The 20765-nt window shown below is 53.9% G+C and overlaps 2 protein-coding genes across 2 annotated transcripts; both read left to right on the plus strand.

Annotated features, from left to right (window-relative positions):
* The first annotated feature begins 841 nt into the window (after nucleotides 1–841).
* PSORS1C2 (psoriasis susceptibility 1 candidate 2) lies at nucleotides 842–3053 on the plus strand. The gene is given in 3 exon segments (XM_027603395.2): nucleotides 842–1672; nucleotides 2296–2349; nucleotides 2352–3053. Coding segments are annotated over 3 exon segments (408 nt in total). The 5' UTR covers nucleotides 842–1617; the 3' UTR covers nucleotides 2651–3053.
* A 13429-nt stretch (nucleotides 3054–16482) lies between these two features.
* CDSN (corneodesmosin) lies at nucleotides 16483–20323 on the plus strand. The gene is made up of 2 exons (XM_027603498.1): nucleotides 16483–16567; nucleotides 18446–20323. The coding sequence occupies exons 1-2, from the start codon at nucleotides 16483–16485 to the stop codon at nucleotides 19864–19866; spliced, it is 1506 nt and encodes a 501-aa protein (XP_027459299.1). The 3' UTR covers nucleotides 19867–20323.
* Nucleotides 20324–20765: the final 442 nt, after the last annotated feature.

Below are 20765 nucleotides of genomic sequence, written 5' to 3' on the forward strand. Positions count from 1 at the left end.
TTACCTCTGGAAGATGATCAGTGCCAGGAGGGAGGAATATAAAACATCGTTCATTCATTCGCTGGGAATCTGAGCCAGCCAGTGACCTTGCTCAGGGGCCACAGTGGTGGGCTTGACCAGGCAAGCGTTGCCATGAAGAGAAAAGCTACAGTGATGGGATAGAACCTGGCTGGGGGGGGGAGGGGCTAGGTGAGGGGACAGGAAAGGCCTCCCTGAGGAGGGGATGTGTGGAGACCTGCCTGCCGTGAGGAGCCCGTGGTGCGGGCAGAGGCCTGGGGTGGGGGAGCTGGTAGCGCGGGGGGTTTATTCTAAGTCAGTAGAAAGCCCTTGGAGTACCTATCAAACAGAAGCGGCCACGCAATGAGGCTGACATGTTTAAGAGCTAGATTCGCTGGCTATGGAGGATGGGGTGTGGGTGGGGGAGGGAGGGAAGGGGGGGACCAGTTAGGAGGGTGCTGGGGAGGCTGGGGAGAGATGGGCTCCAGAGTGGGGCTAGGGACTGGGCTTGCCTCGGGGTGGGGGGTGGGGGGGTGGAGGAAAGGAGCAGAATGAAGGCTTCGAAGTGAGCCACAGAGGGGGCAGACCGGGTGGAGCAGAGCCTGGGGAGGAAGGGAGTTCTGTTTGGGAGGCATTACTTCTGAGAGGCGCACTAGACCTCCAGACCAGAGGAGGCCTTCCTGAGGAAGAGGTTCCAGGGGGTCTCTGAGAGATTTAGACAAGACTGGGGCTGAGGTCTGAAGGACGGGGGTGGGGAGGGCACAGAGAGCCGGCACCAAGGACCAGGGCAGTAGCCAGCGCGGAGCAGGATCCCAGAGGGGGGAGGAAGAGACGGAGATGGACAGGAAGCAGAGGCGGCTTCCCCCTGAGCCGCTGGGCTGTGACTGTTGGAACCTGCTCTGGGGTGGGGCTTAGGAATCAGGATGTCCTCATACTTCCTCACTTGCCATTACCCCAGGTGGCTCCTGGATGAAATTCTTTGAATGTCACCACTTGGGAGGCCCCCTGGGTGCCTGACGGAGGCACATGCTAGAAAGCAGCACCACGTTGGGCCCAGTCCTGAGGGGAGTGGAAGTTCCAAGGACAAAACCGAGTCCCAAGGGGGAGGCTCGGGGTACTGGCTGAGGCCATTCTAGCTGCATCCTGTGTGTTTAAAAGGAGCACCTGTCCCTGCTCCTGCCCCGGCGTCCTGCCTCCTGGCCCCTGTAATTACACTGCTTCCCCACGCATGGTTTGCTCCCATTCCTTGGCTTCCAATGGCTTCAAGGGATGAAAGGTGGAAGTCCTTGTGATTATAGAGATGACAGGTGGGTATTGATTCCTGCAGGGTGCGTGTGGAGGAGGATGTGAACATGGGTGGCGCGACCAAGGTCTAGGTCATTGATAGGGCTGGGGTGGCTGGGTCCCAAAATGAGGGACGCTGCAGTCAGAGGTTACGCATTAGCCATGGCCTTGCAAACAGGTTTGACCAGTTAGGTTCTGATGGGATTCCTTGTGTCACCGGGCTGACCCCTCCCCAGAGGTTGGACACCTCCTCTCACTCCTCCCCTATAAAGCCTCTTGGGGTTCCCAGGCACCTAGACTCAGCCCACCCCCAACTTTGGGGGCCAGGAGACAGCCATGATGCTCAACTGGAAGCTGCTGGGGATCCTGGTCCTTTACCTGTATGCCGGAGGTAAGCTGGGAACAGGCCGGCGTTGCAATGTCAAGTGAGGCAAGGGTGAATTGGATGCATAGGGATGGAGGAGATTCCAGAAGATTCTGGGTTTTCGCATGAGTGGAAGAGTTAAGAGGTTGAAGGTGATGCAGAAAAGTGCATCTTAGCTCAATGTTTTTGCTGGTTCAAGAGTAGGTACATGTGGCAATTTAGATCAGAATCCAGGTGTGTGGGTGAGTATTCATCACAGCTGAGGACTGTGTGGAGGGTGATGTGTTTGCAGAGGGTGGGGTCTGGCTGCCACATGGCCCAAGGTGGGGATGGCTTTGGAGGTGTAGACCAGCACAGAGGCCATGCCAGTAGGAGTCCCAACCGTGGTTGGATGGAGCTTATGTCAGCTCCTGTCGGTTTAAAAGTTGGTCAAGTTAATGATTCCGGTCAAGGTTTTTATGTCATTTTAAGATCACTTGGGTATTTTGTAAATGTGTGGAGAGCTCTTTGAGAGTTACCTTTCAGGTTTGTTTGTGGTGTCAGCTCAGGCTGTGGTCCACCCCAGAGAGGCTCTGCTCCTGGAGTCTGTAGCCGGGGGAGGAGGGACCTGGCCCTCACCACCTTTTCCCTTTCTCCTCCTTCCTCCACAGGCATCTCAGGCAGCGGAGAGCACCCTCCACCCCCACCCACAGAGGCTGGAGAGGAGGAGGCTCCCCAACATTGCCTCCGGGGACCCCCAATCCCTGGTGTCCCTGGCCAGGGGCACCCCCTCTCTTTGAGGACCCTCCCCCTCCAGGCCCCAGTCGTCCCTGGAGAGACCTGCCGGAATCTGGAGTCTGGCCTCCTGAGCCCCCGAGAACTGATCCCCCTCAACCTCCCCGACCTGATGACCCCTGGCCAGCAGGACCCCAGCCTCCAGAAAACCCCTGGCCACCTGCCCCTGAAGTGGACCATGGATCTCAAGAGGACCCAGACCTTGACCCACCCCGGGAAGAGTACAGATAAAGGGATTCCCCCAGAGGGCATCTTGGGCCTCCAGGCGGAGTGCCCCTCAAGCCCATCTGTACCCTTCTGATTCCTCTTCAATTCCTTCCCATCAGCCTCAATTTCCTTCCTCCTCCTTTCAATTTATTCTGAGCTCTGAAAGTGTCATTCTCAATATTTTCTGTCCACTCTTGAGATCCGCCCCACATTTCCTCTCCTTTTTTCTCTGACAGCTAAAGCATACACCCCTACCTCATGTCCAGTCCTCTCCCCTCTACTTCCTACCTCCTCCCTCTTCCCCACCCCTGGGGCTCCTGAGGCCAGGCTGGTGGCGCCGTGTTCTCTGCTGCCACATGGTGGCCTACAGCTGGGAACTATCAGGGAGACCATGATGGTACTATTCCATGAAATGGAAAAAATAAAATCTGTGTTTTCTTAATTTGAATCTTGGCTGCTGCTTTGCCAACAATTAGGTCTTTGAATATTGAGATATCCTCCTCAGAGCACAAACCTACAGAGATCTGGAAGTAATCTGAGTTCCTGTCTTGTCCATATGCATAAGGATGTGGAGCTCAGCAGGAGGAAGTTGGAAATGTAACTATCAGAGTAACAAGGACATTCAGACCCACATTTTCTCCCATTCTGGAGACCCCTATTTTGGACAATGAGAAACCAAATTAAGGCTCTTTTTAATAGCTTATGGTTTGCACACTCCTGGCTGAACATGAAAACTTTCTTAAAGGCATGTGGGCAGGACTAAGTTCTAAAGGATCAATTTCCAGAAGTGTATGTATCCCTTCCTAAAATGAACCTGCCTGAGAACTGTACTGTGTTTTCCTTTTCCACTTCCCTCCACTAACTGCACTTCTCCCTCTAGATGGAGAAAGGCCCAGCTCTCTCGCTCACCCTGAACAGGACCGGAGTGCTCTTCCTGGAGTCGCCAAATAAGTTAGTGGGGAACAGATCAACCCTTTCCATCTCACTTAAGAGATGCATCTTAAATAAGAACTTACTTTTCTGTTTAATCATTACCGTCAATATTTATAGTTTTGACAAATTGTGTCTTGTAATAATAAAACCCCTGTGTTTTTAACACTTAGGGTCTTATAGTCACAGGAAATAAATTTCAATTTATATACATATTTTTGTTACGGAGATATACAAAAGGACGTCCCCCAAATACAACAAAATACCAAAAAAAAGTGATACAATGGAAATGTATTTCATTAGGATAAAACTGTAGGGAGAGTGGGATGAAAAAACTAAACAGAAATATAAGTTAAATTTGCTGATTGTTTAAAGGGCTTGCTCACTTATTAAAAAGGCATTGTGGATACAAAAAGGTTATGGCATATTAAATTCCATCTGCTACATTTGAAAGAGTGATGTGACTTTTAACAGGTGAGTATGTACAATTCCCTGGAAAGTATACTCTTTGCAATATTTAAACTTATGATTAAAAATGTTAGCTGTTGACTTAAAAATGTGTAAGGCATACATAATTTTAAAAAATTCTTTAAGGGAATATTAGAGCAGGAAAGTTCAAAAGTCAGGAGCCCAGAGATCTCAGTGGCCTAAGGTCAATCAAGTGGCTTACTGAGATGGGGGCTGAAGAGGGGTTAAAAGCAATTGAGTGTTCACCACTTAGGACCCAATTTGTTTATGTGGCAATCCCATCAGAATCTGTATGTGATCAGTTTGAAAACCAAACCAAACCAAACCTAATTTTATTTTCTTTTATTTTAAAAGATTTTATTTTTTTGACAGAGACACAGCGAGAGAGGGAACACAAGCAGGGGGAGCGGGAGAGGGAGAAGCAGGCTTCCCGCCAAGCAGGGAGCCCTTGGCGGGGCTCGATCCCAGGACTCTGGGATCAGGACCTGAGCCAAAGGCAGACGCTTAACGACTGAGCCACCCAGGTGCCCCACCAAACCTAATTTTAGAGTTAGAATAATCCTAGAACATATAAGAATTGTAGTAGAATTTAACAGGCCCCGAAGTGGACTAAGTTCACGAAATTTACTCCCTTAATATGTCCATCAATGCCAGGTGCCATGGGGAATATAGAAAATAAAAAAACATACAGTTCCCGTTCCCAGGAAGCTTAACATTCAGTTGGGGAAGAAAGGATTTGCATGAAAAGTTAAATAACAGTGTCACACACAGTAAGGATGCATGTACCTAAATAATTACATGAGTAAGCACCAAAGAGCCTTGGCAATAAACGCCGTGAGTTCAGAACGAGTCACGGGGAGCTGCAGTAGTCAGGGGAGGCTTCCAGGAGGAAGGGCCGGAGCCCTGCGGCTGGGCGTCCGGCCGGGAGGGGGCGGACGCGGTGAGGGGGCTGTGGGGCTCCCGGGAAGGCGCAGGCGCTAAGCTGCCCACCGCCCACTCCGGGCAGAACCTGCCTCTGCGCCCGTAAGGCGGGGGCGGGCGGGTGTCGCCGGCTCCTGCTGCTCGCGCTGTCTGGGAAGGCCTTCTGTTTTGTTTTGTTTTTGTTTTTTTAAGATTTTTATTTATTTTTTGACAGAGAGACACAGCGAGAGAGGGAACACAAGCAGGGGGAGTAGGAGAGGGAGAAGCAGGCTTCCCGCCAAGCAGGGAGCCCAACGCGGGGCTCGATCCCAGGACTCCGGGATTATGACCTGAGCCGAAGGCAGACGCTTAACGACTGAGCCACCCAGGCGCGCTGGGAAGGCCTTCTGCTCCACAGCCGCCGGACATCCTCTTCAGTGACGCAGCTCCCCTCTCACCTGCACCCCCACCCTGCGCCACCGCGGTGTGCGGGCGCGGCGGTGCCTGGAACAAAACTCGCACGGGAAATGATTTTTTTCCGTCTGTTCTCCCCTCCTTGGCCTCCAGCCTCTTGCGGGCAGAGGCGGCCCGAACGTTTCTTCTGGGACCTCGTCACCATTTCGGTGCTTTGCCTCTCCCAGCAGCCCCTCCTGTGCCTCGGACTTCTGGGACACTGGAGTGCTGGAAGAACCTGTAGATGGTTTCCCTCACATCCTCGCTCCTGCACCGCGCCGCGCCCCCCAGCCCTTCAAAGATGACCCACAAATATGGGGGTATCAACACTCTAGTCCTCTGAGCCCCAGTTGCCCTCCCTGAGACTTTGCTTGGTCTCCTTCCATTACCCCCCCCACCACCACCTTTTAAAGAATATATCCCCTTTGCTTGAATCTTTGTCTCAGGATCTACTTCTGGGCAACCCAGCCTAAGACACAAAGTATGGTTTACTACAAAGCACCTAAGCTACTTATGACTGCGCGTGTGCTGTGTGGGCGCTCTTGTCAAACGCTCTCCAGATTAACCTCTCGCCTAATTAGCACACTAACCCTATCCTTACGGCCGTTTTGGATCCGGAGAGGTAGTGACTCGCATACAAGGAGACACAAATGGCAAGGCTGGGATTTCAACTCCCGTCTATCCTATGCCAATGTCTCTGATTTTAACCACTATAGTTTCCCACGCCTTTATTCATCGGTGTAACCCTGACACTGAATACAGTGCCTTAATAGGTTATATTAGGGTTCTCCAGAGATACAGAACCAATAGAACATATATGGAGGTTTATTATAGGAATTGGCCCTTGAGATTGTGGAGGCTGAGAATTCCCACAGTCTGCCATCTACAAGCTGGACACCCAGGACATGAGTAATGTCATGTGTCCATACTCAAGGACAGGCCTGTGGAGTAATTCCAAAGGCCTGAGAACCAGGGGAGCAGATGGTGTAGGTCCCAGTCCTGGTCAAAAGGCCTGAGAACCAGGAGTGCCAATGATGTCTGAGGCCAGGAGAACACGCATGTCCCAGCTCAAACAGAGCAAATTCACCCTCTTCCTGTTTGTTCAATTAAGCCCTCACAGGTTGGATGATGCCCACCCACACTGGTGACAGCAAGCTTCTTCCCTCAGTTCACCATTCAAATGCTAATCTCTTCCAAGAAACAACCTCACAGATGCACCCAGAAACAATGCTTTACCAGCTATCTGGGCATCCCTTAGCAAAGTCGAGTTGACACATTAAATTAACCATTGCATACATGTTTTTTTAATTTTTTTTTTTAAAGATTTTATTTATTTATTTGAGAGCTAGAGAATGAGAGACAGCATGAGAGGGAGGAGAGTCAGAGGGAGAAGCAGACTCCCTGCTGAGCAGGGAGCCCAATGTGGGACTCGATCCCGGGACTCCAGGATCATGACCTGAGCCGAAGGCAGTCGCTTAACCAGCTGAGCCACCCAGGCGCCCTGCATACATGTTTTATAAATGGCTGAATTCACTAGTAAATGGCAAGTTTGTGGGGCGCCTGGGTGGCTCAGTCGGTTAAGCGTCTGCCTTCGGCTCAGGTCATAATCCTGGGGTCCTGGGATGTAGCCCTGCATGGGGCTCCTTGCTCAGTGGGGGGAGTCTGCTTCTCCCTCTCCCTCACCCCCCACCCCCCGCTCATGTGTGTTTGCTCGTTCTCTCTCTTTCTCTCTCTCACTCTCCTCAAATAAATAAATAAAATCTTAAAAAAAATAAATGGCAAGTTTGGGCAACAGAGAGTAGACTGCAATGGTTAGAGTGAAGGGCTTATAACCTGGAAAAGTGGGGGATATTGTTGGACAAGTGAGTTGGGGGGAAATTAGGGAAGCCAGGCTTGGGAGCTTATATCAAAAGTCTTTCTCCTCTGATAGAATTGTGCCCAGGGGTGGGGAGGCTCACACACATGCCTGGGTGTGCTGTGGCAGGGAGGTATGGGAGGGAAGGAAAGAAATCTGGACCCCTCAAACTGACCTGTAGCAACCCCCCAAGCCAGTGAGATGAAGTTCATGGGGAAAACAAAGAGAAAAGAATACTTAGAGGAGAGAAAAAGTGAGGGAAAGGAACTGCGTTCTTGGTGTGGCCCAGGCAAGTAGTTCTAGGGCTCTTTACATCATGCTGTCTTATTTAATTTGCACAACATTATTGTGGTTTTCATGTGTTCCTCCTCTTGTAAAGTATGAGGTTCTTGAGGGCAGAAACTGTGTCTTGGCTGTGTTTTATGCCTTACTTCTCCTCCTAGTCCTTGGCCAGAAGGTGTTTAATAAAGCAAATCATTAGCTCCATTTCACAGATGAGGAAGCTACTCTGAGAGAGGTAACTCATCTGTCTAAGACATCACCCAAGTGCCAAAGTCAAGACAGTGCAGGACGGCATGGCTCCAAACCAGTTCTTCCCAGTTTGACACAACAAGTGGGTGAGTGGGAGAGAGAAGGGGGAGGCATGAGGTAATTGGAGATTTTAATAGCTATTAATAGGCAGAAGGTATTGACACCCAAACACGGTATGTTTATTAGCAGGGAAGGAAACTGAGTGGGACTGAAGGGTATGGAGTATGAACACAGGGGAGCCCACTGTGCTAGCTCATCCGTTCAGGTTAGACAATACGGCTTCCTTCCCATCGACTTTGGCTGACCTCATCTAGGAGCGAATGCTGTAGGGACAGTGTTGCTTCTTATGTCAACATGGAGTCGGAGAATTAAATAATAGAATAGGATCACAGATTTAGAGAACAATAGCTCAGTATCTTGGACACGGCAAGTAGTCAAATAAATGCTTGACCAATGAAGGAAAAGAACCTAAGCTTGTATCATGGCATAATCTAATTATAGAAGCTGAGTTAACTTGAGAAGGCATCAGGCACAGCCCTCAGCCTTTGGGCAGGCCAATCATGTCTTTGGACTGGACAGAAGAGATGTTTGTCTGCTCTTCTTTGAAGATCTCTCGGCAGGGAAACTCCAACCACTCATTTGTTCATCCATTTGCCCATACAACAATCATTTATTGAGCATTTACTGTGTGGGGTGCTAGGCTGTGGTGGCGATCCCAGGAAGTAGTGTCAGACCTCCCTGCCCTCAAGGAGCTCTGTGTCCGGGGAGGAAACAAACATGTAAATCATGGCAATAAAATGTGATAGAAGTTAAATCACAGAGGGGCACACCCTGAGGTAGGTGCTGAGGAGGGGAAGACCTAACTCCTCTCCTAATTCCATGTTTCAAATTCATTTGAAAACTTGCTTTGGTATAAATTTAAGCTCTCTTGCTATACATTTTCTTTCTCTGATCTTCAATTAAGTGCCCACTGGGTGCCTGGCACTGGCTCAAAAAACTTGTTGAATTAAACCAAATCCACCTTCCAAGCTCTCCCCCCCCTTCCATATCCCCAAATATCCTTAGGCTTCCTTTTGTCTCAACTCCTGTGATGGGGGAAGACAGGATGGCATAGTGGTGAGAGCATCCGATTGTGACCCAAGTCTTTGTCCCTACTCCGCTATCTATTCTCTGTGTGACCTTGGGATGTGACTTGAGGGGATTTCTTTAATAATCTCTAAATTTCCACCCAATGCTACGAGCCTAATTCCTTGTGTTGGGTATTCTACGCTCTTCCACCAGAGGGTGGTCTAGAGGCTCCTCCAAAATATTTCCCTCCAGAGTCTTCCTTGTTCTTTGCCTCTAACGTCATCCACTGCCCAGGCCTCAGCCAGGCCTCACTAGTACCCTCTTGGTCGCCAAGGTGACCCCTCTAAGGTGAGTCAGGCACATGAGGTGAGATGAGGCAGGCTCTGGGGCCCTCAGGAAAATTCGGGCACAGGCTGCTTGGTTAAGTGGCTCACATACTCATTATTTCTTCTTTCTCTCCTTATGTACCGAGTTCCTTCCATGAGCCGGGCAGTGCTCCGGGCAGTGGATTCATTGTTGAGTCAAAGAGAGGAGGGCCCTACCCTCAGGGGGCTCACCTTGTAGTGGGGGAAGGGAGCAACACACCGAGGTATACAGGAAGTGTGTAATCGGGTGTCCCGCTGTGATAAGTGCTCTGAAGAAAATTCAGGCAGATTCGCCTCAGGTCATAATCCCAGGGGTCCTGGGATCGAGCCCCCACATCGGGCTCCTTGCTCAGCGGGGAGCCTGCTTCGCCCTCTGGCTGCCGCACCCCCTGCTAATGTGCTCTCTCTCTCTCTGACAAATAAATACATAAAATCTTAAAAAAAAAAAACAGGAAAGAAAATTCAGGCAGAGGAAGGAAATGGAGCATGGTGGCCCATATGTGGGGTCGGGGTGCTATTTTGTTTTACTATATTTTTAAAAGATTTTATTTATTGATTTGAGAAAGACAGAGAGAGAGAGAATGAGCATGAGTGGGGAGAGGGGCGGAGGGAGAGGGAGAAGCAGACTCCGCATTCAACGGGGAGCCCGACGCGGGGCTCGATCCCAGGACCCCGGGATCATGACCTGAGCCGAAGGCAGACGCTTAACCGACTGAGCCACCCAGGCGTCCCTGGGGAGCGATTTTAAATAGAAGACAGAGGGGGGCCTTTGGAGGAGATGGCAGGTGACAAGAAGTGAATGAAATGAGGGAGGGAGTCATGGGAACACCCAGGAAGAGGAGAGAGCAGCTGGGCGCAGCGTGCAGGGCATAGCATCCGGGCTGCCGGGGAAGCCCCAGCCACGGGGCTAGGCATCGCCTTAACTCCCTGGACTTGTGTCTGCAGCGCCGAAGGACAAGTACTAAAGGGCATCCGGGAGAACAGAGCTGGACTGGGGATGCCGGCCTCTCCAACAGGACTCTGTCTTTTCTGGCCACCTGTGTGTGTGGGTGATACATCAGGTGCCAGGGACAGACACAGGAGAAGCTCCCCGCCTGAGTGGAGCTCCCGGCCAGAAGGAGAGAAGATGGGCCCACGCGATCCACGCCCAGCAGCTCTGAGAGCCACACCTGGCCTGGGAGTCCCTCTTGGTACAGGCCCTTCCAGGCGCTCTCGAAAGCTCCTTCAGACCCCGGCCTTCCCTTTCACCCTCCCTGGCTCCGTCCTCTGGGCTGGGGAGGAGGCTGGGTCACTAATTCTGGGGGACCAATAACAATAAAAAGCATTGATAGCTAGAGTGGAAAGAATGACTGTTTTAAAGGTGAGCATAATGAGCAGACAATGAGTGCTGGTTTCCCTGGCACTCACTCCACAGAACAGAGAAGAGGAAAAATATTATTGTTGCTCTGTGACCTAATCACAACCTCCTGCAGTCACCTCCTCACAAGACAAGAGAGGTGGTGGCCAAATCAGATGTGACTTGAACCCAGCAGTCTTGGGCCCAGGGAGCGTGACCGGCACTCAGCTGACTCCCTGCGGCTTGCAGGAAGTGGGGAAGGGAAGGAAGGGTGAGCAGAGAGCCTGGTGGCCAGAGCCCCCACCTGCTGAATTCTTTGTCTTCAGGACTCACTGCCTGAAGATGCCCCTGTCTCGGGCTCCAGTCCTCACTCCCGCGTCCCAGCTGCGGTGCCCTGGGTCCCGTGGAGGGTACCAGCAGGCTGCTGAGAGGACAGGGCATGCGAAGCGCAGAAGTGGAAGCTGACCAAGCCAGATTCCAGGAGGGGAGTCCTAGAGGAGGGGTGGATGGACTGGGGAGCTGATGGAGGAGGAAAAGGTAGAGCAGAGTATAGACCACACCACTGAATAGGTTTTGAGGGAGCAGAATATATTTTGATGAGGTGTAGACTGCTCCCCAGAGCAGTGATTCCTAGCTAAGGGCATCATGGTATCTTGGGTGAGATTCCCAACAAGAATCCCCTAAGGGATTCTTAAAGTGCCCAGCCCTGTCCTGCTCCACCCCAGGTTTCAGGTCCCTGCTGGGTGCAGGGGGACATCCCGGACCTCGTCACGGTGCCGCGTGAGCTCTGCTCCTTGTTCTTGGAGGTGTGCTGCACCCCTCAGAGCAAAGAGATCATCCAGTGGAGAGAAGAGTGGCTCAGGGGAGACAGTCACCCGTGAGGAATGAGGGTGGGACAGAGGGGCCCACGAGAGAGCCCGGGAGAGTCATTTTGTGTCGGAGCCAAGTTCACGTGCCTGCTGCTCTCTCTGCCGGGACAGGCCGCGTGCTCCTGGAGGCCAGGCCTTGGCCACTGTTGCATCCCACCGGGCACCTAGAGTGCGCCGCGTACGATGTGGTTGGCGGGCGTGGAGGGCACTGAGAGCAGAGAGGAAGGAGAAGCATTCCAGGGTAAGTAAGGTAGGAGGGGAAGAATCACCAAGAGCCTACGACCGGGAAGTGCTCGGAATTCAGTGACCCATCCTGGAGCCCGCAGTCCAGGGCCAATGGCTGTGGGGGCACCGCACACACAACGTGCCGCCGAATCTATCTGAGCAGAGGGCAAAGGAGTCAGGCCACGTGGAATGTGGATTCTGTGCTTGATCATCTCCCACAGGGAAGAAACCACAGAGGCAGGTGGAGAAGAGAGACTACAACTGAGGGAAGGTTAGGGGTCCCAGGGGCAGAGCTGGGCTGAGGGCACAGGCCGGGTCGGAAGTCCCATGTACAAATCCGCCCTCTCCTTCCTGGACCCATGTCCTCAGCCACAAGAGCGACCAGGTGGAGAGTGTGGATGACTCGGGGGCCCCCATCCCCACTACAGGGAAACAGGGAGACCCTCCTGGGAATAGGCCACAGGTGTCAGCCTGTGTGCAGGGAACCGTGACTGCTGGAGAGAGGAGCCCACCACAGGTAGAGCAAGTGCGACGGAGGAAGGGAGAGCAGGAGAAGAAAGTGCCTTTGGCTGGAGCAGAGCGGAGAGGCTCAGAGGAGGGAGGACACCTCAGGTCCTGGGGTGCAGAGCGGCCTCTTCCCCTCTGCCCCCACAAAACAAGCTCCTCTCTTGGGCTTCTTCTCTTCCTGTGTTTTCTTTTCTTTCTTTCTTCTTTCTTTCTTTCTTTCTTTCTTTTCTTTTTCTTTCTTTCTTTTTCTTTCTTTCTTTCTTTCTTTTTTCTTTTTTCTTTTTTTTTCTTTCTTTCTTCTTTTCTTTCTTTCTTTCTTTCTTTCTTTCTTTCTTTCTTTCTTTCTTTTCTTTCTTTCTTTCTTTCTTTCTTTCTTTCTTTCTTTCTTTCTTTAAGATTTTATTATTTATTTGACAGAGAGAGACACAGCGAGAGAGGGAACACAAGCAGGGGGAGTGGGAGAGGGAGAAGCAGGTTTCCCGCCGAGCAGGGAGCCCGATGTGGGACTTGATCCCAGGACCCTGGGATCATGACCAGAGCCGAAGGCAGCCGCTTAATGACTGAGCCACCCAGGCGCCCCTCCTCCTGTGTTTTCACTCCCCTGTTCCTTCTCTCAAGCGGAAGCCCTAGGTCTATCAAACACCCCTGCATGGAACACTTGTTCTAGAACTCCTATCCTGGATAAAAAGCAGAGGAGACAAGATTGAGTGGGAGGGACAGCATGTGCTGTTGACCTTCTCACTTAGGACCTCTCAACTTTGAGACTTTGATGACACACAAGGAATTTTGCACACACCCTTCCAGGGTCTAAGGAACCTCTGAGGTCTGTCCATGGACCACTGCCATTAATGTAGGGCCTGGTGTCCGCTGGAAAATGGGACCTACATGGGCTCTGGAGTCCAGCGGGCTTGGGTGCTTCCTTTCCAAACTCTTGTGCAACCTACCAGCTGGTTTGAGCAACCAATTTGAACTCAGTTTCCTCATCTGTGAAACAGGGGAGAAAAAACTCTTACCCTGTAGGGCTGTCGTGAGGCCTAAGCACCAGAGCACGAGGGGCGCACCTGGGACAGGAGGTGGCCCGCAGTCGGCCACCAGGACACCGTGGTCCTCTACGCCACGCCTGCTCTCTGACCGTGCTGTCCCCCCCATTCAGAACCCTCTGTTCCCTGCATCCGGCTGCACGGACCGCAGCCCTCCCTGAGCCTGCTGCTACACATCACCTATGATGCTGGTCCAAGTCGCCTTTCTACTCCTCTGTCCCAACAGCCCACTGCTCCTCTGTGTATACTTCCCAAGCCTGACGCTTGTTCTAAACACACCTCCGGGGCCGCCAGGGCCCCGAGTCTGGGCTGCCTGCTCCCATCATTCCCCAGGGCCCAGGGAACATCCTGAAGACTCTTTTCTCCCTGCTAGGCTTCTCTCTAGGCTGTCTGTTCCCAGCTGGACTTCAGCGCCTCAAGGGCAAGGACAGTTCATCTTCCTCCTTGTGGCGCCTTCCGGAGCACGTTGTGGGGAGCATGGCGTGGGCCGTGCAAGCTGAACCAGCGGCCCACGCGGCCCCAAGCAGCGCCGGGCGGCCGGAAGCCGACGCAACCTGCCTTCTCATAAATGTGGGTCATGGGCTCCCAGTCTCCTGCCCTTGGAGGGCCCGTGCTTTAAGAATGATTTCCTCGGGTGTGTGGGGTGGCCCCAGGCCGCCCCTGCTCTCTTACCCAGTCCATGTGTTGGGCAGGGCCCTTGCCGCTGGGGAACACAGCAGACCTACCCGCCCCTCCGTGGGCATTGTCTCATCGACGGCTGGCCCACGTGACGGCCCTGGCCTGGCAGGCCCCCAGCCAGTGTCCCTTCCCTGCCCTCCTCAGCCCCATTAGCTTCAGTGTTTCACTGCCTCAACTGTGAGAAGGGTGAATGATGAGTCCAAGGGACATAGCAGAGTAAAACACAGCAGAGCAGAGTGGATTCCGGTAAGACACGGGGAGAGCGGAGAGGAGCTGCGAGGGCCCACGTGTGGGCAGATGTGTGTGGTGGGATCCGGTGGCAGGCGGCGGACAGAGCGGACAGGGGGAGGACTGTGCTGCACAGCGGGCGGTGTGGGGGGAGGTCTAGAGAGAGGCTGAGAGAGATTGTGCCTCCTCCAGCGCTGGCTGTCCAGGCCAAGGTCTGACAGCATCTGGGAGGAATGACGTTCCTCCGTCTGGGAGGACAGACGTTCCCACCTCTGCTTGGGCTGGAGGAGAGTCTTCCGCAGGCCTTGCAGTTCCTCCCCTTCTCCCCGCCCACCAGGCTCCCGGTGCCTCTTCTCTCGGGCACTCCCCTCCCTGCTCCCTGCCCGACGGCCTCCCCTCCGCCTCCGGGAGACCAGCGCTGGCCCAGCGGCCCGGGAGATGGCTGCTGGGGACACTGAGAGCCCGTCCTGCTTGCCGTTCCCCAGGAGGACCCAGACAGGCCTCTGGGGCCGGGGGGGGGGGGGGGCTCCATCTGCTGAGCGCCTGTGGCAGGAGGGCTAGGCCCTCAGTCCCATTTAATCTTTCTGATAATTTCCCGTTTGATCCTCACAACTCCCCTGTAAGGTAGGCATGATTTAAAATACCTCCATTTTACAGAGGCGGATGCTGAAGGTCAGAAAAGTTTGGAGACTTGACTGAAGCCAAGAAGTTAGCTGGGACTCGAGCCCAGGCCAGCCTGATTCTAAAGCTAGTGTTTGTGTTTTTCTCCCGCTGCATCAACCCTCTTCAGGGAACACTGTCCCATTACCTCCTCCCGCCATAGCTCCCGGCCCCTCTTCCTTCCCAGTCCCAGTTTGAGTGCTGGCGGAGTCAACGGCTAGACTCGATGGTAGCCACTAGCTGCACATGGCTATTAACATTTACATGAAAATTAAGTAAAATTAAAAATTCAGTTCCTCAAGTTGGTCATACTAGCCCCATTTCAAGTGCTTACTAGCCACATGTGGCTACTGTATTTGGCAGCGTAGATGCGGACCATTCCTATCATCAGAGAAAGTCCCGTGGGCAGTACTGAGCTGGAGGGAAAGGCAGAACAGGAAGGAGAGGGAATGGGGGAGGGCAGCCAAGGGCTGCGGCAGAGGCTGCCTCTGTGGGGAAGTATGGCGATGAGAAGCCTGGACGAGGGGAGCAGGGTGGGGAGGAGGAGAGGCAGCTTGACCTGACTCCCGGGCCTCTCCCTCCGATACTGATACTCTGGGCAATACTAGTGAGCAATTAATTGGCTGGGGTGGGGCCAGGACCAAAGCAGGAGGGAGGGAATGGGATGCAGGAGGACCTGCCTCCCTCCTGGCTGAAGTCAGGACTCTGATCTGCCAGTCCTGCCTTTCATCCTTCGGGGGCGCTGACGTCTGCCTGGCCTCCTTTACCCCACTCAGACGAGAGCTGGCTGTGTCCTGCCCCCTCATCCAGGCCGGGGAGCCAGCTGATGGACTGCAGGGCCACCACCTTCCCAATTAGCCTCATTAGCCTCTGGCTCTGACACCCACTGGAGTCAGGGTCACCAGCTGTGGGGGAGGGGCCGCAAGTGGCCTGTGAGTAACCTCAGACCCAGCTATGACAGGGTTCCCAGCCCAGGCCTCTCCCCAGGCTGAGTCCCTGGCACCTAGCGCCCCTCGGACTACCCCAGGAGCCCCCAGAAGGGAGAGGTCAGGGAGCTGGAGTGCAGATTCCCAGCTGGTAAGAGGGAAAAGGCTCATTCATGGATGAAACACGTGATAGGTGTGTGGCAGGCATGAACTTGGGCAGTGACAACAGGGGGGCTCTGGGGGTGCAGTGCAGACCCTTTGATCTGCAGGAGAAAAGTGGGGGCTGAGTGATGGATCCCCAGGAAAGGGGCAGACGCAGGGGCTGTGGATGAGAAACCAGGTGGCAGGGGTGGGGGGCCAGAGCAGGTACCTTGCTATGCACGGGAAAGTTGAAATGTCCACGTCTGTGCATGGAAGGAGGATGGGAATGAGACAGGCCAACCCCAGGGGCGGCAGGACAGCGAAGGAGCCCGTGACTGGGGCCTGTGGTGAGAGCGGCTGCCTGAGTGGGCAGAGGGCCCGGTTCCAGGTGAAGCAGGGAAGAGCCATGCGTAGGCCGCTCAGCTGGCTGGAAGGCCGGAATCGTTAAGGGCCCCGTGGTCAGGGGTTCCCCACACAGAGGCCACCTCTGTCGCTGAGTAGGCAGATGCCCCGATTACTTCAGCTCCTCCCGGCCACACCAAGTTGCCCCGGGGAACCTGCCCTCCACCTCCCCACCCCTCCCCACGGTGACTCCTGCCCAGAGAATGTCCAGCCCTGGCATAAAGGCCCTGGGTGTCCACGAGCTGCTGTCAGTCAGAAGGCTGCACAGTCCAAGATGGGCTCCTCGCGGGCATCCCGGACGGGGCGTGTGGGAGGGCGAGGAACGTTGGCCCTGCTGCTGGCCGCTCTCCTCCTGCCAGGTAAGGGGCTGGGGGCCCCGGGAGTGGAGGGAAGAGGGGAGAGGTGGGGAGGAAGGAGGCAGATACCAGGTCAGAGAAGCCTCGAGGAATCCAGCAGTGCGGGTGCGCAGAGGTGGGAGGATTTGCCGTGGGGGGCGAAGCCAGGAGAGCCCCCGGCGAGGGGGAAGGGCAGGGGCTCTGGAGCCTGAGGGCTGCTCCTCACTGCCTTGTCACTCCAGGCAGGTTACTTGAACTTCCCGAGCCACAGTTTCTGGAACTCTAAAACCGGGTTAATGGTAACACCTAGCTCTAGTCTCTCTGAGCCTCAAATTAAATAATGTATGTGACAAGTGCTTTGGAAATTCCAGAGGGTTATATAGATGTTGGTTGTCATTGTTATTGCTCTTATCAATTATTAGAGCAGTAGAAGATGAAGACTGGATATTTAACAGGAATTTTAATTGTTACCATCTATAGAGCGCTTTTTGTGTGCCGGACACTATTCTAGCACTCTCCATTAGCACTTCTGATCGTTAGAAGAACTGTATGAGAGATTTGTTATTTCCACTGTACCGGGGAGGACATGGAGGCTGGGCCAGGGTAAGAAACCGGCTCAGGATCACGACTGAGAAAGCAGTAAACCCGGGATCCAAACCGGGGCTGTGCTGTGGGCCAACAGGTATTTGCGGAGATCCTGCCCACGGGCCCAGAGGGAAGAGAGCGGGCTGTGTGGCTTGAATTCTCCGTGATGAGTGTGACCGGCCGGGTGAGGGGGGGTGCGGGCAGAGTTGGGGTTTGGTATGGAGGGGGCCACAGAGAACTTCTCTTTGAGGAGAGAATGGGGACATCACAGACTGAGGAGAAACAGCTTGTTGGGAGACAGACTGGGCCTCTCCGAATGTATAAAGTAACGCTCAGAGAGGTTTAGTAATTTGCTGGCATGAAGCTCGCCGCACACTGCTTAGGACCTGAAGGCCGTGAGGCAGGGAGCGGAGGAAGAATGGGTGGAAGGTGAGCCTGGGGTTAGAAGCAAAGCTTTGGTTAAGGACAGAAGTGGTCCCGCATCTGCCAGGGATGTAAAGGCAGGAGCCTGGGGGGCGGGGGCAGGCAGGCACAGCCGATGGCTGGGTGGGGAGAGGGGGAAGCTGATAATGGCCGTGAGCCTCGGAGGCGGGTTTCACCCTCCTGTCCCTGGGCTGGGCCAGGACAGCGGGGCTGGTCAGGGTGCGGTGTCCTGTCACGCTGTACCAGCAGGTTCTGAAGCGACCGTGTGCCCCCACATCCTGGCCCCCACCCAGCTTTCCTGGCATGGGCAGCATTAAATGGAAAGAGAACTCCCACCCGCTACCCAAGCCTGGACTCTCCCAGGAGGCTGGTGACGGGTCTTAGTCCTCAAGGACCCGCGCCCTTACCTCAGTCCCTCTGCCACCGGCTTCTTCTTTTCTGAGTCTCTTTTGCTACTTTTCCTTTCCTCCCCGGTCAGTTACTGTCCTGTCTTGTCTCCTCCTTCCATTTGGCCCCTCAGTCGCACCTGGGATTTCCCCCCTCACAGTGTATGCCCCATCGCAAGGACGTCTCCCCCATGCTCTGTCTCTTCGGGGTCCTTCCTTTTGGACCCATGAGCTCCTGCTACTCCTCCGTCCCTTCTTCTCCTCTTCTAACACCCCCTCCTTTGGAGTCTCATTTTCTCTGTCCCTGCCCCCTCCCAGCACCGAAACTGCCCTTCCTCTGCCACCTCATTTTCCTTTACAGACAACAGCCAGTTCTCCTTCCCTTTCGTCCCAGACTCTCCCTAGGCCTTCTCGGGAGAAATCAGAAGCAGATGACCGAGATGGGCTTGGAAGCTGAGGGAGGAAGCCAAGCCACTCTGGCCCTTCCTAACCACTCCTTCTTCCCCAGGGGCCTTGGCTAAGAGCATCGGGACCTTCTCAGACCCCTGCAAGGACGCGCGTATCACCTCCCCCGGAGACCCCTGTCTCACTGGGAAGAGTGGTTCCAGTAGCTTCAGCGGCCACAGTGGCTCCAGCAGTTCCAGCAGCTCCATTTCCAGTTCCAGTGGCTCTGCTGGTGGCTCTGCTGGTGGCCCCAGTGGTTCTGGTGGCTCCAGTGTCGCCCAGGGTGGTTCTTCAGGATCTTCGTTATCTAAGCCAGGAACAGGGTATTCCCAGATCAGCTACTCCTCCGGATCCATCTCCTCTCAGTCGGGCAGCAGCAGCTCCCAACCAGGATCTGATTCAGCTCTACCAACCAGTGATGATTCTTCCCAATTAAGCTCTTCCCGGTCTCGAGGCGGCTCGAGCTCATCTGTTTCCCAAAGCTCTTGGATATCCAGCAGCAGTGGCCAAAGGGTCAACTCTAACTTACACCCCTGTAGTTCAGATGTCTCTGACTCTCCCTGCAGTGGGGGGCCTGTTGTCTCCCACTCTGGCTCCTACATCTCCAGCTCCCATTCCGTGTCGGGAGGTCAAAGGCCAGTGGTGGTGGTGGTGGAGCAGCATGGCTCTGGCGGCCCTGGAGGGGTTCAGGGTGCCCCCTGTAGAAGTGGTGGCCTTCTAGGCAAGCCCTGCCCCCCCATCACCTCTGTAGACAAGTCCTATGGCAGCTATGAAGTGGTGGGTGGCTCTTCTGACAGTTATCTGGTCCCAGGCATGACCTACAGTGGGGGCAAAATCTACCCTGTGGGCTACTTCACCAAAGATAACCCTGTCAAAGGCTCTCCAGGTGTCCCTTCCTTTGCAGCTGGGCCCCCCATCTCGGAGGGCAAATACTTCTCCAGCAACCCCATCATCCCCAGCCACAGCTCTTCTAGTTCCAACATCTACCAGTCGGGAGCTTCCTCAGCCATTGTGTTCCAGCCAGTGGGCTCTGGTGGGGTCCAGCCCTGCGGAGTTGGCTCTAAGGGGCCCTGCTCCCTCTCGAGTTCTGGAGCCCACAGCAGTTCTAGCATCTCCAGTAGTTCATCCTTCCATCCCTGTGGTGGTGTTTCACAGGGGCCCTGTTCCCCACCGGGCACTGGCTCCTTCAGCGGCACCTCCAGCTCCCAAGCCAGCGGCAAAATCATCCTTCAGCCTTGTGGTAGCAAGTCCAGCTCTTCTGGTCACCGTTGCATTTCTGTCTCCTCCTCCACATTGAGTGGGGGTCCTGATGGCTCTCCCCAACCTGATCCTTCAGCTGGTGCCAGGCCTTGTGGCTCCAACAGCTCCGGAAAGCTCCCCTGCCGCTCCATCCGGGACATCCTGACCCAAGTAAAGCCTCTGGGGCCCCAGCTAGCTGACCCTGAAGTTTTCCTACCCCAGGGAGAGTCACTTGACAGTCCATAAGTGCGCTTTTGCATAAGTGCATGTGTGGACATATACATGTACACACACACACACACCATCTCTCATTTGGGAGAAGTCCAGAGGCCCAGGTATGGCGTTAGCTCAGTTTCCCTCTTCCTTCCCAAGAGAGCTGATCTGTTTCCTCCATTGCTCCAATATGGCAGACTCCCCTTATCACCTCTTTTTTCTTCATCTCCCCAAATTGTAGACTCCAAATTCCTTTCCTCATTCTCTCCTGCTTAGATTCGCCTTGTACTGCAGTGCCCTCCCTGCCAGATAACCATTCCCTAAAATTTCCTCTGTCATTTCTTTGAGATGGTACAATCCATTAGCTAACCCTACCTATTCAGATTCTTGACTGGGAAACCCCTGAAATGTCCCATAGTAACTCTGGTTCCTGGACAAGTCATCTCCCCTTTTCCCTATTTGTCAAATAAAGCATTGTCCAAACTGTTGCCTGAAAGCAATGACCACTTTTCACTGACCTTCTTTGCCATCTGGTCAACCACCATGACACGCCATGGGTTTCTCACACTCCCAATTCCACTTCCACCCTCCGCTATAGAGCTCACCACACCCTCTGTGAGTTCCCAACATTCCTTTTTGCCTCTCAAGGTCTCTTCTCAGTCCCCCTTCCTGGCTGCCACTTCCCTCAATGCTCAGATGCTTCCCTGTGTGAGGGAGACACCAGGGTGCCCCCGGACACGAGAGTAGTTTCCCTGCTCTCTCTGCACCCTGGACAGATGATTCAATAAACTGTGTGAACTAGATGCAAACTTTTGCCATCTTGGCTTGCTGGGTCTCCTCTTAGGACCTGCGTGGTGCTCTCCTATACCTCTAGAGATCCCTATGTCCCCCATTTTCACTCATAAGTTGGAACAGTATTTCTCTACTTTATA

This window comes from Zalophus californianus, chromosome 7 (assembly GCF_009762305.2).
Source record: "Zalophus californianus isolate mZalCal1 chromosome 7, mZalCal1.pri.v2, whole genome shotgun sequence".
In the NCBI taxonomy this organism is placed as follows: Eukaryota; Metazoa; Chordata; class Mammalia; order Carnivora; family Otariidae; genus Zalophus; species Zalophus californianus.

Excerpts from the sequence above, each read along its gene's own strand:
- CDSN (XM_027603498.1), top strand. The coding sequence starts at position 16,483 with ATGGGCTCCTCGCGGGCATCCCGGACGGGGCGTGTGGGAGGGCGAGGA. Across the intron at positions 16,568-18,445 it reads GGCCGCTCTCCTCCTGCCAG|GGGCCTTGGCTAAGAGCATC; the intron begins GTAAGGGGCTGG and ends CTTCTTCCCCAG.